Genomic DNA, 18403 nt, shown 5'->3' with positions numbered 1-18403 from the left:
ATTCATTTGTTGAATGTAAACAGTACTTGATCTATAATATTTTAGTATATAACTCCTTTCGTACTGATTTATAATGTAGTTATCTGTCAATTCCAGTTAATGTAATTTTTTTATAGTTGTATTGTAGATAAATTGCAAAAAAATATTAACAACTATGTAAATGATGCTAGAGATGGTAAAAAAGTGGTAGATTATATATATAGAAACCATTCATAAACAAATCACTCTATGAAAGTATTATCTCAATACAGAAAAATCCTAACTAACTACATTATGATCTTAAAAAACCTCAACAATTACACATCAAATTCTGTTATCCTGAACTCACCAATAATTTCAAATATTCTGTTAACTACATAAAATTTTATTTCTTTTTTGGTGCATTCTTGCAAGATCTTTTGTTATGCCCTTCTCCTCCGCAGTTGCCACATGAAACCTTGTACTTCTTTGAATTTATTTCATCATATGTTTTGTATCTTCCTTTTTGAGATCTTCTTGGCTGCCTTTTCCCTCCCGTAGGTGGATTTACTACTTCTTCAGATATATGTTGTGGCACATTCCATTTGCTTTCATCAGACAGGGGATTTACTGGTATTCATAAGTACGCAATAGGTTCTTTCTTGTGTAATAAGGAGAACAATATTGTTCAAAAGACTCATCCATGTGTCTTAAAGCAGCTTAAGCATGTGGACAAGGAAGTTCATCAAGCTGGAATTGCCCACTACTACATCTCTTATTTTCAAGACAAACAATATAGCGCCTCACACCATCTAGTACTGTATGGATGTAGTCTGTTGAAGCCCTCACCTACAATTACATTACAAACAAAAAAACAATTCATATACAGTTAAATATAAAATATCTACAAATTATATACATTGTCCTGTATAAATTAATTTGATGCAATAAATGATCAGATCTTACTCTAAGCTTGTGCGACAATGTTCTGTTGTCATCCAACTCTTTGTTGAATTTAAGCCAAGGTATGTAAATGTACCATTTGCTTTCAATAACTTTTCCTTCGTCTAACGTTCAAGAAGAGTCCTCATATACTCTAATAGTTCTACTATCGGCAGCTCTCTTGCATATTTTGTTACAGCATTCAACGACTCTGCAATGTTTGATGTCATAGTTCAAGTTCTGTTCACCATAGCATGTACTCGAGACCATCTATGGTAGCCAATATCGTATAAGTATGCTTTAACACGCGGGCCAATCTCTTCAATCTTTGACATCCTTTCATTAAATTCATCAAGCGTGTATGATCGTGTCGTGGCAAAGTACAATTCACTTAACTTTAGATGACCCTTCTTGAACTTTGCCCTTATATTTGTCCAAATATACCACATGCAAGAATAATGTGGTATGCCGGGATAAACAATAGATATTGCCTTCAAGATACTCTCATTCCGATCCGAAACAACACACATATTTGGTTTTTCACCATATGCATGTTTGAATTGCTAAAAAAACTGCTTCCATGATGCGTCATTTTCTGAATCAACAACAGCATATGCCAATGGTAATATGGTACCTACATTATGTGGCAAATAGCAATTAATTGGCTGCAAGAAAAATGCAGAGGAAGGCATATACATACAAACTACAACTTTTCAACAATATATTTACAATAAATCTACAAGTACTACAAAAAACCGACAAGCTACAATATTTCTACAGGATTTCTACAATAAAACTACAATACCTGTTGCATCCATTGTACTAGCTGTTAGCATTATTCCCCTGTATGCTGACTTTAAGAAGGTCCCATCAACTACTACAACTGGCCTACAATATTCCCAACCGCTGATTGACGTACAAATCGCAACAAATACATACAAGAAGCAGTCATCGTCCGTCTTCTTCAATTTAACTACAGATCCCGGATAAGTCTTCTCCAGAATATACAAATAACTAGGCAATTTGTTGTAGGAGTCAGCAGGATGACCTCTCAAAAACTCCAAAGCCTTTTCCTTTGCTCTCCAAGCTTGCTTGTATGTTAAGTTCACGCCGTGTTCAGACAACATATCAGTTTGTATATCTTTTGGTGTGTAAATTGTCTTAGGATCAGCATATTTTGGAATAACCATGCTACCAACTACCATGGCAATACGTTTGCGTTGTATGAATGTATTGTCCATCAAAGAGCATGTGTGCAAGCTGTTGAATGTTCTAACCTTGAACATTGCAGAATCATTTATGCTAGTTGCCTTGAAGTGCCATGTATAATTTTCACCAACACATACCAGCCAATAGCTACAAAATAAAAACAATTTAAACACTGGTATAAAAAATGTAGATCACAAAAAAAAAAAAAACAGTTTTAGCATAAAAGATCATATACAACAATTTATATACAAAACAACTACAAACTATCTACAATGTTGTTAAACAATATCACCAAAAAAATTGAAGAAGTAAAAATTTAAAAATAAACTACAAAGTAAAAAAGAATAGCAAGCGCAATGTTCATACCTTCTAGCACTAGATCTTTTAACCCCGAATTGGAACTTGTGCGTGACAAAATAGTGCTTCATTGCAGTTGCAATTGTTTGCTTGTCTTGGTATACTTGTCCTATTTCAATAAAACTTGGTGTACTATCTGTTATTATTATACTTTCATATTCCTCTATAACGGGAGATGTTGGCATATCAAGTATCTTTAGTGTTCCAGACGAACATGCATGAAAATAAAGATAAATTCTGTTATGAACAGTTTGTAGAAATTTTGTAGATAATTTGTAGAAACATTGAAATTCTGTATTTCATATTAATTTTTCAAATGATATGTAGTTTTATTGTAGAATAAATGTAGAAATTTTGTAGATATTGTGAAATCCATACTGATATATATATTTACTCTGACATGTAGTTTATTTGTAGATAAAATGTAGATAAAGTGTAGGACGTTGATATACAACCAGAATTTGATAGAAAATGTAACAGCACAAACCTGCAACTGTGTTCTCATTGGTGATACTCAATTACATGTTGAAATTGCGAACAGTTATACATAGCGGATATGATCCTAAGTTTTTGTTTTCCTTTTTCGTCTCCATGTATACACGAACACCCATATCGTTCCTAATTTCCATTGGAGGACAATGCTCGTTGACAATGTATTTGATTTCTATAATTTTTTCGGTTGTATCGATCATTAATTGCTGTGCTATTGTAGAAATCAATAGACTATAACTCGCATCCTCATCGACTACAATGCCATCGACCTAAAATTCTCTAAATCTCCCATAGCTATCCCAATTCCCATTCAGTTGTAGCATAATTGGGATTTTGGACATAATTGCATTTGTTGCAGAAGAATTGTAGAAGATTTAGTCGTTTTTGATTTGTGAAATCAGAAAAAATATTGAAACACAATGTATCGCAAAAACAGAGTCGCTAAATTTTGAATCGAAACAGCCAATAATTATTAATGCGTGATTTGCATTGTAAAATATCTGGAAGAATATTTAATTCCCCAATATTAGCGCGCCTAAATAAGGAAGCCTACAGCTACAATGATTCCTTATTTAATGAATTGTCTATATTTTGTAGAAATACTATTAGCATGACGGGTAATATGCAAACTATGAACATATTTGGCAATATAGTTTCCTATATGGTATAGGAACGAAAATTTTCCTTTTATTTATGAGTAGCTTAGTTAAGAGGCCCAATGTATATATATAGGTAGAGAGACAGAATGTTCTGGATTTTGGCATTTTATTTTGTTTACAGAAATGTGAGATATTTTCTCCCCAATTCTCTCTCTTCTTTCAAGCCCTAGATACAATTTTTTGTCAATCTCTCTTTCAATTTTGTATGTTAACATGGTATCAGAGCGGGAAATCCTTTGATTCTCGTCATTCTCTATCTAGCGGTTTTACGCTCATTTGATTTCGTTGAGTTTTTCGTCTTCGTCGGAGGTTTCTGATTTCGCTAGAAATTCACGATTTTTCAATTTTCGTCGGAATTTTAGAAGTTTTGTGTGGTTTTCTTCTCCTCTGCTGCCCAAGTTTTGTTTTCGAGGATAAAGCTTTGGTGTTCACTCAGTTTCGTCGTCTCAATTTCACCAGAGCTAGTCGATTTCTGCTGCATTTTCTTATTAAGGCCTTTGCTTCTTCAGGTTGCGAAGAAGTCTGCTATATTCGTTCTCTATCTAACTTGTTACATGCGGTAGTTATATATGTTGTTGTACTGTTTATGGTGTAGACTCTTTTATTTTTTTATCAATTACTTGCTACCATGGTTAATTCTGTGCCTGAAACATCTTCGTCCACTACGTATACTCTTGAGCCTTCTAGCCCGTTGTTTCTTCTTCCTTTTGATGTCCCTGGCATTTCCCTTATTCCTGTGCCATTCTCGGGGACTGGTTTTGGAAGATGGAGACGTAGTATGATTGTGTCGTTATCTGCAAGAAATAAAATAGGGTTCATAGATGGGTCTTGTGCTAAACCTGCCAAGAATTCTCCTTAATATAGGCAGTGGGATAGGTGCAATAATATGGTCATATCATGGTTAACTAGCTCATTATCACCGGATATAGCTGAGAGTGTGCAGTATTCCGAGACTGTTGAATGTATCTGGTTGCAATTGAATAATAGATAAGATATGGGAGTGTTAATAGAACCAAAGTTTTTGAAATAAAGAGAGAACTTGCTTCTACTTTCCAAGGGACTCTCGATATTGCTTCATATTTCAACAAACTTAACAAAACTATGGGATGAATTGGGGATTATGTGCAGTAGTCATGCAAATTCTTGTGTTTGTGCTGCTAGGTGGGTCTCTAAAAAGAGAAGGAAGAGGATAAGGTTGATCAATTTCTCATGGGTCTTAATGAGGTCTACATAGGGGTTAGAAGCAACATTTTGATGATGCAGCCAGTTCCATCCCTTGATACTGTCTATAACATCCTGTTGCAAGATGAAAAACAGACACAGGTTATCCCCAACACTCAGTTCAACTCAGAATCAGCTTCTTTTAATGCAAATTTCAACAAGCTTTCCCCTTAATTTCCACCTCAAGAGCAGTATACACAAAGAGTCAATTTTGATCAAAATGGCTAAAAGGTGAACTTTGATCAAACCAAGGTTTCTCTGCCTTGCAAGTATTGTAAAAAACCTGGTCACACAATTGAAAAATGTTACAAATTATATGGATTTCCTCCAAATTTCAAATTTACAAAGGGGCAGTCTAAAAGATTTGGTACTGCTGCAAGTGTTGAGGGGCAGTCTTCTGGGATTTCTGAACCTCCTTCATCATATTCTTCACCTGGGCAAGACTCTTTGGTTCCTGGCCTGACCAAGGAGCAGGACACTCAGTTGATGAACCTGCTCCAACAGTTTACACTGGGTGAATCTAGTTCTCAGCCAATTCTCATGGGCTCTGCCAATTTTGCTGGTATTAATTCTTCTTCCCCTGTGTGTTTGAATGGTAGTTCTACTATGCGCATGTTAACTAGTGTAGCTGTAAGGGTTTGGATAGTGGATTCTAGGGCAACTAACCATATTAATTCTAACAAAAATCTTCTCTTTAACATCACACCTCTTCCTGTCCCCTATCTAGTTTCTCTACCTAATGGTTACAAGGTTTAAGGTTACTTGCACATGCTCTTTAACTTTGTTGCCATCTTTTACCTTTCATCATGTCTTGTACATTCCTACTTTCCATTATAATTTGATTTCTGTGAGCAAATTGATTATCCAGTTCAATTGTAATGTACTATTCACTTCCTTCTCATGTATACTTCTACAGGCCCATTCTATGAAGAAGCTTCTGGAGCTTGGTAGAATGGACTAAGGACTATACAAGCTCTACCTTGATCATTTTGCTCCTTCTGATCTCTCTAATTCTGTTGTCCCTGATATTGATAATTCTGTTTCTGCTTTTAATAATGTGGTACAAAATGCTGATTTTTCATTGCATGCAAATCAACTAGTTATGAATTCAAATTTTGCTGCTCCTTTATCATCTTGTATTGTTCAGCAAACTGTGAATAAAAATGATGTCCTTTGGCATCATAGATTAGGACATGTTCCTTTTGTGCAAATGAAAAATATACCTTGTATTTCTAATGACCTGTCAGCTAAACAATCTTTTACATGTTCTATTTGTCCCTTGGCTAGACAACCTAGGTTACCTTTCCCAGATAGCTCTTCTTAGTCTACCTCTTTGTTCCAACTTATTCACGTTGATACTTGGGGATCTTACCACACTCAATCATATTCTGGAGCTAAGTACTTTATTACCATAGTTGATGACTATAGCAGAGCAACATGAACACATTTGTTGCACACTAAAAGCTATGCATTTTCTGTGCTTAAAGCATTTATAACCATTGTGAAAACCCAATTTCAACTTTCTGTCCAAAAGATTAGAAGTGATAATGCTTTAGAGCTTGGATCTTCTACATCAGCCACCCAATTTTTTTCTCTGATAATGGGATAATCCATCAAACCACTTGTCCACACATATCACAACAGAATGGTGTGGTTGAGAGAAAACACAGACACCTACTTGAAACTTCAAGAGCTCTGCTGTTTCAATCCAATCTTCCTATCAAATTTTGGGGAGATTGTGTATTGACAACAACTTACCTTATTAATAGGTTTCCATCTTCAGTTTTATCCAAAAGAACCCCTTTTGAATTATTATATAGTCATCCTCCTTCTTATTCTCATTTAAGGCCTTTTGGTTGTCTATGTTATGTTACAGTCCCCAAGTGTCACAGGGATAAGTTTCACCCTAGAGCTTTTCCTTGTGTATTTGTTGGGTATCCTTTTGCCAAAAAGGGGTACAGGTTATAGAATTTGCAAACAAAGTCTGTTTTGTTTTCAAGAGATGTTGTGTTTCATGAATCTGTGTTTCCTTATAAGATTCCCTCTTCTGCTCCTACTCCTTCTTCTTCTCCTTCTTTTCCTTTGTTCTATGATACTTCTCCCTTTGTTCCTATCCCTCCTTCTACTACCTCCTCACCTTCTGGTGACTCTTTGCCTTCTTTTTCCTCACCTGATAATGTGTTACCCCCTCCTTCTAAGCTTAGGAAAAACACCAGATCCCATCATCTTCCTTCCCATCTCCAAGACTATGTTGCTAACCTTCCTCCTTCTATTTCTTGCTCCACCTCTACCTCTACTTCCACTACACAACTTGTTCCAGTGGAGCCTTATTCATACACTCAGGCTGCTGCCATTCCTGTTAGGCAAGATGCAATGAGACAAGAATTTACGGCTTTAGAGGCAAATCAAACTTGGAAAATTGTTGAGCTTCCTATTGGTAAGAAGCCCATAGGCAGTAAGTGGGTATATAAAATAAAATATAAGGCTTATGGTAGTGTGGAAAGATATAAGGCAAGATTAGTGGTTTGAGGTGATACTCAAGTAGAGGGGATTGATTTTAATGAAACCTTTTCTCCTGTGGTTAAAATGTGTACTGTCAGATGTTTAGTTGCTATTTCAGTTAAAAAATAGTGGCCTTTGTTTCAGTTAGATGTTAATAACGCTTTTTTACATGGGGACTGTCGCACCCCCTTTTTTTCCTCTTCGCGGGGAAGTCCGGGTTTCGACATTCATGGGGAACAACTCGTTTCCTTTTGGGAATTGGGTATTTGAAGAGTCGCCATCTAACGAATTAAGGTACGTTAGGGAACCTAGAGAAATTACCTCATGTAACCAGTTTGCATTACCAGAGATTAGGGTAAGGGCTCGAAATAACCTTAAGGAAAAGGTGTTAGGCACCCCTCGAGGTCCACAACGGTGGGTCCCGACCAAACTTACTTTGTGAATTAGTCAATTAGCAAATAGGTAGTCTAAGCACACATATGTAAAATGAATGAAGACTTTTTAAAGGATAAGCAGTCTAAGCACACATATGTAAAAGGAATGAAGACCTTTAACAGATAAGCAGTCTAAGCACACATNTATATTTACTCTGACATGTAGTTTGTTTGTAGATAAAATGTAGATAAAGTGTAGGACATTGATATACAACCAGAATTTGATAGAAAATGTAACAGCACAAACCTGCAACTGTATTCTCATTGGTGATACTCAATTCCATATTGAAATCGCGAACAGTTATACATAGCGGATATGATCCTAAGTTTTTGTTTTCCTTTTTCGTCTCCATGTATACACGAACACCCATATCGTTCCTAATTTCTATTGGAGGACAATGCTCGTTGACAATGTATTTAATTTCTATAATTTTTTCGGATGTATCGATCATTAATTGCTGTGCTATTGTAAAAATCAATAGACTATAACTCGCATCCTCATTGACTACAATGCCATCGACCTGAAATTCTCTAAATCTCCCATAGCTATCCCAATTCCCATTCAGTTGTAGCATAATTGGGATTTTGGACATAATTGCGTTTGTTGCAGAAGAATTGTAGAAGATTTATTAGCCATCTATCTTTAGATACGGAAGGCTTATGAGTCACAGAATTTTAAGCCCAAAAAACATAGTCATTTTTTATTTGTGAAATCAAAAAAAATGTTGAAACACAGTGTATCGCAAAAACAGAGTCGCTAAATTTTGAGTCGAAACAGCCGATAAATATTAATGCGTGATTTGCGTTGTAAAATATCTGGAAGAATATTTAATTCTCCAATATTAGCGCGCCTAGATAAGGAAGCCTACAGCTACAATGATTCCTTATTTAATGAGTTGTCTATATTTTGTAGAAATACTATTAGCATGGCGGGTGATATGCAAACTATGAACATATTTGGTAATATAGTTTCATATATGGAATAGGAACGAAAATTTCTCTATTATTAATACCTTATTTGATAGTAGTATTTTTCAACAATGTATGTATTAGTTATACACCATATGCAGTACCATTTTTGTACATAGCAAAGTAGCAAACTATAGCATTAGCGATACCATAGTATTTTACACGTGAATAAGCATGTATAAAGATAGAAATATCCTTTCGGAACCTTTTCAAATACAAAGCTAAAGAATATAGAGGGTATTTTTGTAAATAATTTTTAAAAAAAATTATACAATGCATATCAAACCAATTTTTATCATAAAAAATAATCTTAGCATAACTAAATTCAGCATTATTAATGTCAAGATTACTAAAACATACTTGTCACTATTATTCAAACGACAAATAAATTATAATGAGACAAAATGTCAAAAGATTTGCAACCACAAGGCTAATAAGAGATTCTAGAGAAAGAAGAGTGGCCCCAGTAAAGGGTACAAGTAATGGGAGCAGATGTGGATACGTGTTTGCTTACTGCATGTTCAAATTGGAGTGGAGCATGGCTGCAACGAACCTGTCCACTTCTGTAACATTCCGGCCACCGGAGTTCACCCTAAACTGCCATATTAAACCCGTCGTTTATCTTCCTGCTAAAAGAATACCCATTTCTATTTCTTACGCTACCAGCAGCGGCTCACCGGAAGCTGCCTCCTCATCAACTACCACAAAACCTGAAATTGAGCTTGAGTTCGTTGGGGTAAGTGCGAGAGGGTTACGTTCTCAATATTGTGATAATTGTTTTTTAAGTACTTTGTTTTGTTATTGATATCTGCTGGTGTTTTAATTATGGAGTAACTAATATGCAGCCAAAGCCAGATGAAAATGGGAATTTTCCAATGGATAAAGCAAAAGCAGTGAGTGGTGAAAAGCTCCTGAGGAACATCATGTCGGAGAATAAGATCGAGTTGTATGCTGCTTATGTGAGTAATATAATTGGCTTAAGTACCACTTATTAATTTTTTGTATTTTAGTAATTAACATCAAAATGACCAATCAGGACTATCAGTTCGAGGAAAGAAAAAAAGAAATGTCTGTGTAAAGTATTTAGTGAGAGTTTAAATGTGGGCAGTGAAGAGGATTGAAAATTTATTTAATTTGTTACAAGCTTTGTTCTTGTTTAGACAGGATTCAAACAACAATTGATTACCAATCGTCATCGTTAAAACTGTTTATAATGTGTTGTTGCTTTAGCAATATCATTAAAGATCATATTGCATAAGTAGGAACTACGATAATGTTGCAGCATAGATATCTGCACTGCTGGAAATCATTTGTGGGATGAAATTCGAACATATAGGAAAGTTAATGCAGTGAAATTTCAAACGAATCAAAGACTGCAGCTTTGTCAGTACTCTGTCTAGATGTTTTATTGTTGCACCTCATTTTGATCTTGAACACGACGTCTACTTTTTGGCAGGGAAAGGTGATGAATTGTGGAGGCGGTGGAAGCTGTGGTACTTGTATTGTGGAGGTATAAGTCTATGGTTCTCCACTATTCTTGGTAGTAATGGGTCGTAGGAATTTTTCTGTGGATGACATTCATATGTATATGGAAGTGAATTAGCTATCTAAATATTCAACAATATTATTTGCTGGTTATATTGTTTCCTTCTCAACCTTTTAAGCTTTTGTTCTTACATTATAGGTGAATGGTGCATTAGTTTATAGTGCTACACATTTTAATTATATTTTGGAGGAAATTTGGTCCTTCTATCACCATTTTGCATATCTGAATTATCAGATTGATAGCTTGCTGCTGAACCATTGGTAGTGAGCTTAACGTTGCGTAATGATGACCAAACTTTTTGCTTCTTTTATAAGCTGTTGCTGGCTAAACTTCTTAGTTTTGAAGATATTGACTACATTACTTCCCATATTTCTTCCTTGTGATGCAGATCTTAGATGGAAAGGATCTACTGAATGAAAGAACAAATACAGAACTCCGATACCTAAAGAAGGTATTGGGACATGCCTCTCTTATATGCTTTTAGCTTCTCTTATATTACTCCAGTCACATTCTTTTCACATTATTAAGGAGATTAAACTTTTCTTCACAAAATGTTGAATCACTCGATTTTGAACATCAAGTCTTTAAGGCTGTTTCAGAGAGAATATCAACTTTTTCGGGGACCAACTTGTTTCAGGCCGAGTAGACTTTTTTTTTGATCTTATGAAGATGGTTATGATGGTAGTTAGTTATCTTTCTTAATCTTCACAAAGACTTGCTCATTCAGTTTTCATAACTGTGCAGAAACCCGAGTCATGGAGATTGGCTTGCCAAACTATAGTTGGAAATAAGGAAAACTCTGGAAAGGTATCAGAATTATATTATGAACTTGTTTAGCTGCATTCCTTGGATTTCAATGTTTTCAAAATCATTCAACGTAAATTTATATGTATTCCAGATAATTATGAATTCTTTTGTAGAATAAAACTTAATACCTCTTCAATGCAAGAAAAATTCAAGTCAGACGTTATTATCACCTCAAGGTCCTAAACATGTGGGTAAATAACTAAAAATGAACAACTGTGACTGTCTGCACTTGTAGCGCTCTCTCATACAGTAGTATTTCGATGATATGTACAGGTAGTAGTGCAGAGGTTGCCTCAATGGAAGAAGTGACCGCATATGCATAATATTGAACAGGTAATTCAGCAAGAAATAGAAGAATATAGATGTGCTACTTTGAACAGAGTATAAATCACTTAAAACTAGAATGCTTCAGTAGCTAGAGAAATATGTATTTTATTCATTCACTAAGTGACAGCAAGTTTTTTCCTGCTCCGGCATTTTGCACTAGAAAGGATGTTTTCAAATTATAATGGTTGAACTCAGCAACAGGCCGCTGCAAAACATTCTTGGTTTACTTAGCTGTTTCCATCTCTAGAATGACACTGCTTTTCTCCTCCACTATTAACTACGTATTATATTCTTTAAATAAGAACCTTGTCTTCTTCAAAAATTGGTAAAAAGTCTATTATAATTTGAGACGAGTGTTTCTCTCATTTACAATGCCAGTCATTCATTCGTTTAAGAGTGTGTTTCAACTTTCAACACACCTCACATTCTTTACGTTATGTATTTCTTGTTTCCTCTATACTTATTCTGACATCATATCGATCCTTTAAACTGTGGAATAGAAATATGTATTCTTATTGTGCTGATTTTGGTGACGATCTATTCTCCACACCTTTAAATAGTGTAATGCAACCACAAACATCGTTATAGTTAGTCGTGGTTAAGTTTTCTTGCTGGAACAGAACTGATCTTGAGGTCCTGTGACTGTTCTACATTAAGCTGCTCTTTTGGTTTATGTTGTCACTCTGCCATTGTCATACTCGTCCCGCTTAATAGAGATGCAATAACATGTAGTGGATTTTCTATCAAATTTGGATCCAACTCAATTAGCACCTGCAAAACACTCATACATGTATACCCGTGAATGCAATACAGTATGGCAAATCCATGAGCTCCTTTCAAGTACATACCCATGATTGTGCACAAGATGCTATCCAACGCTGCCCAGTTTTGACTATAGTTGTGAACATAATTGAGTGACAGTGTTAATTGCATATGCAACATCTTGACAGGTTACTGTGATGCAGAGTAGTCAAACGGGCGGGGCGGGGCGGATATGAGCAGGTTGAAAATGCGTAATGCAAAAACAGATAAATTATCCGCCCCGATCCATATTTAATACGATAAAAAATGGGTTAACCGGCAGATAATATGGATATCCATATTATCCATATGGCATCTTAGATATGTTCACTTTTAGGAGAATTCCTTGTTTCTCAAACTTGAGGATACTTGATCACGTCCAACTATGCCTTGTAAAAAGGACTAAGCGGTCGTTGTAAATATAATCCGGTTTACAAGTCCGGAGTCGAATCACACAGAGAATTAAGGCTTAGCTACAGTTGTTGCCTATTACTAAAAAGACAAGCTCGAACAATTCCTAAGTTATAAATATTAAGATTCTTGTATCTAATTAACTAACAAACTAAATTAGTAGATTAACAACTAGGGATACTAAGGGTTGCAGGCAAGATTAAGGAGGTCTAGAGTTATGATTTTCCCAATTGTGGGAATTCTTTCCGCTATGTTTGCTATAAATTCGCCTAAGTATTCTCTACCGATCATGAGCGTTCTGAGTGTTGTAATTCTCTCCGGAGTAACTACCACAATTTACTAGACATATTCTCCCGAGTTACCCGAATCCCACCTTTAAACCCTCCGTATTGATCCCTCATATACGTTAGGAGTGATGTTGTTCAACAACTACCTAAATATGCACTCTCTCCCGAGTAATACACACTAAATAGGCACAGTCGATTGAGAGCTCTTCAACCAACCACAATATAAACGTAGTTGAACAAATAGAGAAAAAGCTACAGCAAATCTATATTAAAGTAACAGGAAAATCATCCTCCAATAGGTTCCATCAAAACCCTAGATAACAAATTAGCTATTCATAATAGTATGCAAAACTACAATACTAGAATTCATAATCAATAATGGAAAATAGGAAGAAGGAAGCGAAAAACTCGTAGAAGAATTCTCCACCTTGCTCCTAGTGTGTTCTTGCCTCTTTAGGTCAAATCACCTCTCAAATCTGTCCAATCTCTGGTCTCTCGTCTCGATCTCTCTAAAGTATGTCAAAAGTGACGTTTCTAGGTCTATTCATATGTGTAGGACAAGACCTAAACGTGTAGGCCAAGTCCTAGTCAAACCAGGAGACGAATAAAGTTTTCAAAACTCGGACTGGACCTGGCCTTAGGCTGGCCTCGTCAGGCTAAAGCCTGGTTTAGCCTGGCCTTAGGCTGGCCTCGCCAGGCTAAAGCCTGGTTGAGCTGGCTTTTGCCTGGCCTCTCCCTTTCACTGTTCTCGCGCACACGTTTAACGTTTAAGTATCCATTTTGCTCTACTTTCATCTCCAATTCACCTACACATAAAATAGACTCCATTACGCGCAAATAAAGTGTAATTTATCATTAAAGCGTGTAAAATGCAAGGCATATAATGTACGAAACTATGGAATTATAGCCACACATCAATACTCCAATTTAAGGCTTTACAATGTAAAAGTTAAACCCATTAGTTATCCATTTTCTAAGTGGATAATATGGTTCTTGATGTTTTATACGTCAATACCACACAAGAGGGAGGTGATTTGTGTGGTACCCAATTTTTCGCTTAAACTGCTTCTGGAAGGACCTGGTTCTTTTAGGTGTTCCAACTACTGCTGTTTGCGGAATAATAAATACAGAAAATAAAGAATACAGAGATTTTTACGTGGAAAACACCTGGCTCAAAAGGTGAAAAAACCACGACCTACTACTCAGTAGGATTTTCCCAAACTTCCACTAAAATCACTGAGCCAAAACAGCATTTACAAAACTCTTGTAAACCTAAGGATTAACTCTAATCCCGTTGTAGCAACCAGCCTCTAACTGCTGCGACAACTTCAAGTTAACTCTAACTTGAATACTCAAAATACATATTACAATTGCTTCTAGATAAAGCTGAAAGGTACAATATGAAACACCTACTACAATTGAACTAGAAATAAAGAAAGACACATAAAACTCTTTATGGAGCTGGTTCTTCAATCTGGTTCATGTAGCTTCAGGTTTGCACACTTGAATCACACACGAACTGCTTGCAAAAAGCCTTGCTATTTTGCTCTCAATTCACATTTAACTTTTGCGTTTTTGTGCAACACTTTAATGTGAGAACATCCTGCAATTTATANTGATCAGTCTTCCCACACTTGTAACACCCCTCATTGGTTTGCTTTTTAGGAACCCTTGGTTTGTTGTAGCTTCCACTTCTTGAAGGACCATTTCCTCTCATTAGGTACTTCTTGAAATCCTTTGAGATCATGGTCATTTCATCCTCCTCTAGATCAGCACCTTTAGTGATTCTGAATGCCATGCTCCTTTCCTTCTTGGGTGCATCCATCTTCATGGTTTGCTTTCTAAGTTCATAGGCAGTGAGATTTCCAATTAGCTCATCCAACTTAAGAGTGGCAATGTTCTTTGATTCCTGAATAGCAGTGATTTTGCTTTCCCAAGAGACTGGCAGAACCCTTGTCAAAATTTTCTCAACTTTGTCCTCTTCAAGAATAACTCTTCCAAGAGACTTAAGTTCATTTGTTAGTGTTGTAAACCTTGTATACATCTCTTGGATGGCTTCACCTTCCTTCATGGTGAAGTTCTCATATTGAGAATACAGCAGTGTTCCTCTGGACCTCTTTACTTGTGGTGTTCCTTCATGTGCAACTTGCAAAGTATCCCAGATTTTCTTAGCAGTGGTACAACTTTGAATTTTACTGTACTCATCTTGACCAAGTCCACACACAAGCCATTTCTTGGCCTTAGCATTTTTCTCCCATTTTCTTAAATCCTCAGCAGTGCAGTCAGCTCTAGTTTTTGGCACCTCTACTCCTTCAGCATTCTTCTTTGTGGTAGCCAGGGGTCCATCAGTGATAATGTCCCATAGCTCATAGTCTTCTCCGATGATATGATCTCTCATCCTATTTTTCCACAAAAAGTAGTACTGGCCATTAAAGAGTGGAGGCCTAGCGGTGGATTGTCCTTTCCAGTTTCCAGGCGGTGCACTCATCTTGATCTTGTCCTAAGGTGTTAGCCTCTTCAAGGATAACCTGCTCTAATACCAATTGATATTTTATACGTCAATACCACACAAGAGGGGGGTGATTTGTGTGGTACCCAATTTTTCGCTTAAACTGCTTCTGGAAGGACCTGGTTCTTCTAGGTGTTCCAACTACTGCTGTTTGCGGAATAATAAATACAGAAAATAAAGAATACAGAGATTTTTACGTGGAAAACACCTGGCTCAAAAGGTGAAAAAATCACGACCTACTACTCAGTAGGATTTTTCCAAACTTCCACTAAAATCACTGAGCCAAAACAGCATTTACAAAACTCTTGTAAACCTAAGGATTAACTCTAATCCCGTTGTAGCAACCAGCCTCTAACTGCTGCGACAACTTCAAGTTAACTCTAACTTGAATACTCAAAATACCTATTACAATTGCTTTTAGATAAAGCTGAAAGGTACAATATGAAACACCTACTACAATTGAACTAGAAATAAAGAAAGACACATAAAACTCTTTATGGAGCTGGTTCTTCAATCTGGTTCATGTAGCTTCAGGTTTGCACACTTGAATCACACACAAACTGCTTGCAAAAAGCCTTGCTATTTTGCTCTCAATTCACGTTTAACTTTTGCGTTTTTGCGCAACACTTTAATGTGATAACATCCTGCAATTTATAGAGTTAGTAGATGAAGAAATAACTAGAGTTCTGATGCAACTCTTCCTTGGTGGAAGAGTTCTAGTTGATTTCAACTTCTAACTCCTTCCCTGTCTTGGATAGTGATCTCTTCGATTAAGGAGTCATTTTCCTTATCAATTATGCAACCTTTTCGATCAGGAGATATTAAATACACCAAGTTAAGCTTATCTCCTTCACGTGCATCCCACATGCTCGAATCTGCCCGTTTTTGTGCACCTGAGTGATGGACCTGGTTCATCCTGAGTTCCTTTGTCAGTCTTCAAAACTAACCTTTACTTGGGCCAACAGTTCTTATCCATATTTGTTCCGTTTTTAAAAAGTTCATTATCCAGTCCATTTTTTGATGGATAATATGGATGGATAACTATTTTTTATTTTAACCATTTTGCCACCCCTGCTGTGAGGTAGTTCAATCTCCTGACTTACCTCTGTATATACCTTTTCCGTATCATTAAAAGGATCCGTCACGATGCAGGTTAAACTACTTAAATTGATAGCCCGTTTGGCTAAGCTGCCAAAAATTGCTTATTTCGAAAAGTTCTTTTTGAAAAAGTACTTTTGCAAAATAGCAGTTGTGTTTGGCCAATTCGTTTGAGTAGTGCTTTTTGCAAGCTCATTATGTTTGATCAATCTTTTAAAAAAGCACTTTTACGAATTAAATTACGAAAAAGGACAGTAAAGGTTCAATTTGAGATTAGTATTATTTAGAAAAGAAAAATAAATTTAAACATTTATTATAAAAGAATTCAATTAAAATATAAAACATAAAGTAAAATATAAATTAAAATTTTCAATCAATATAAAATATAGTTATTCCAAAGCGTAACATTGAGCGTTCAGTATTACTTATTATTTACGTAATTATTTAAATATATCAAAATGCATCATTCAATATAAATTTTAAGATCTACTTGTAGGAATAGGAGAAAGAGAATAAGAATAGGACTAAATTAAAAAGTGAAGAAATATATAGTAGAAATAAAAAGGAAAAGGAAAAGGAAAAAAAATTAAATTAATGAGGGATAATTTAAAAAATACAAATTTATTGTGAGGTTATTTTGTCTTGAACAAATTAATTTTATACTTCTGCTTCTTAGAAGAAGCTAGAATTTGTAACTTCTCCCCAAAAGCAGAAAAACTGCTTCTACTACTGCTCAAAAGTATTTTTTCATTTTGGCCAAACACCTTAAATTTTCAAAAAATACTTTTTTTTGGTTTAATTTTGACCTCCTAGAAGCTTGGCCAAACAGGCTCTAAATCTCCTTCGCTAAACAACTATTCTTTGCAAATAGGGCACACAATTTTTTTTTTGGTCATATATAGGCAACAATCCTCTTGACATAGAGAAAAATTTATAGTAAAGTGGCAAAGTATATTCAAAAATTGTTGGTCACAATTTCAAAATCTTAGATATGGCATATTAAAGTGAAATAAGTAATTTACAATTTATGTATACACTTTCCTGTTTAGTATGTTAAAAAGGAATGAAACATTTATATTTAAAAACAATTTAATTTAAACTTTTTATTTTATTCTTAATGAAATGATTTATAGCCCGTTTGACCAAGATTCTCCAATTCTAGTAGCATCTTTTTCTCCAAAAAAACATGTTTTTTTTTTCAAAGTTGAAGTGTTTGGCCAAGCTTTTGGAAGAAAAAAAGTGCTTTTGAGGAAAAGTAGAAGCCGTTTTGGAGAAGCAGAAAAAAATAGTTTCTCTCCAAAAATACTTTTTTGAAAAGCACTTTTTACAAAAATACACTTAGAAGCAGTTTTTAAAAGTTTGGCCAAATATTAATTGCGGCTTAGAAGTGTTTTTAGAAATTAATTAGTCAAACACAAACTGTTTCTCACCAAAACTTTAGAGAAAAAACACTTCTCAAACTAAGCTAGTTTTTACAAATTGGCCACACATGCTATTATTATCATGTATATATGATTTGTTTTAGACCATAGTGTTAAATTTTTTTTAAACTCAATGCTAAGTCAAAGTACATCACATAAAACAAGATGCAAGGAGTATTATATAAGAGAAAAGAGAAATTAAAAAAAGCAAAATACATGTGAATACCGACACGCCGGGGACAAGATCCTGCTGTTTTTTATGTCTTAGAGGATAGTGTGGTCACAAGAAAAAACTCATCTATTCTTCCCAAGTTCCAGTAGCAAACAAACCTTCACTGAACAGAAGAATTGAATTTGCAGAGGCGTTTATATATTTGTTTGTTCTCAACCTTTTGGTCAACAACGTTCCAAAAAGTCCGCGCCATTGGCCCCAAAATTTAAAAATTGAAAATT

General features: G+C 35.4%; 1 protein-coding gene across 1 annotated transcript; it reads left to right on the top strand.

Moving 5' to 3' along the window:
• Positions 1–9137: 9137 nt before the first annotated feature.
• LOC109216107 (photosynthetic NDH subunit of subcomplex B 3, chloroplastic-like) lies at positions 9138–11691 on the top strand. Its single transcript, XM_019380239.1, has 6 exons — positions 9138–9479; positions 9589–9702; positions 10200–10253; positions 10678–10740; positions 11034–11096; positions 11370–11691. Exons 1-6 carry the CDS (start codon positions 9138–9140, stop codon positions 11403–11405), a joined length of 672 nt encoding a protein of 223 aa, XP_019235784.1. The 3' UTR covers positions 11406–11691.
• Positions 11692–18403: the final 6712 nt, after the last annotated feature.

Source organism: Nicotiana attenuata, unplaced genomic scaffold (genome assembly GCF_001879085.1).
Source record: "Nicotiana attenuata strain UT unplaced genomic scaffold, NIATTr2, whole genome shotgun sequence".
NCBI classification, from domain to species: domain Eukaryota; kingdom Viridiplantae; phylum Streptophyta; class Magnoliopsida; order Solanales; family Solanaceae; genus Nicotiana; species Nicotiana attenuata.
Note: the sequence above shows the minus strand (reverse complement) of the source record. Positions and strands in the feature narration are given on the sequence as shown.

Coding starts and splice junctions, on each gene's coding strand:
- LOC109216107 (XM_019380239.1), top strand. CDS start 9,138: ATGAGACAAAATGTCAAAAGATTTGCAACCACAAGGCTAATAAGAGAT. Junction 9,480..9,588: donor TTGAGCTTGAGTTCGTTGGG/GTAAGTGCGAGA, acceptor ACTAATATGCAG/CCAAAGCCAGATGAAAATGG. Junction 9,703..10,199: donor TCGAGTTGTATGCTGCTTAT/GTGAGTAATATA, acceptor ACTTTTTGGCAG/GGAAAGGTGATGAATTGTGG.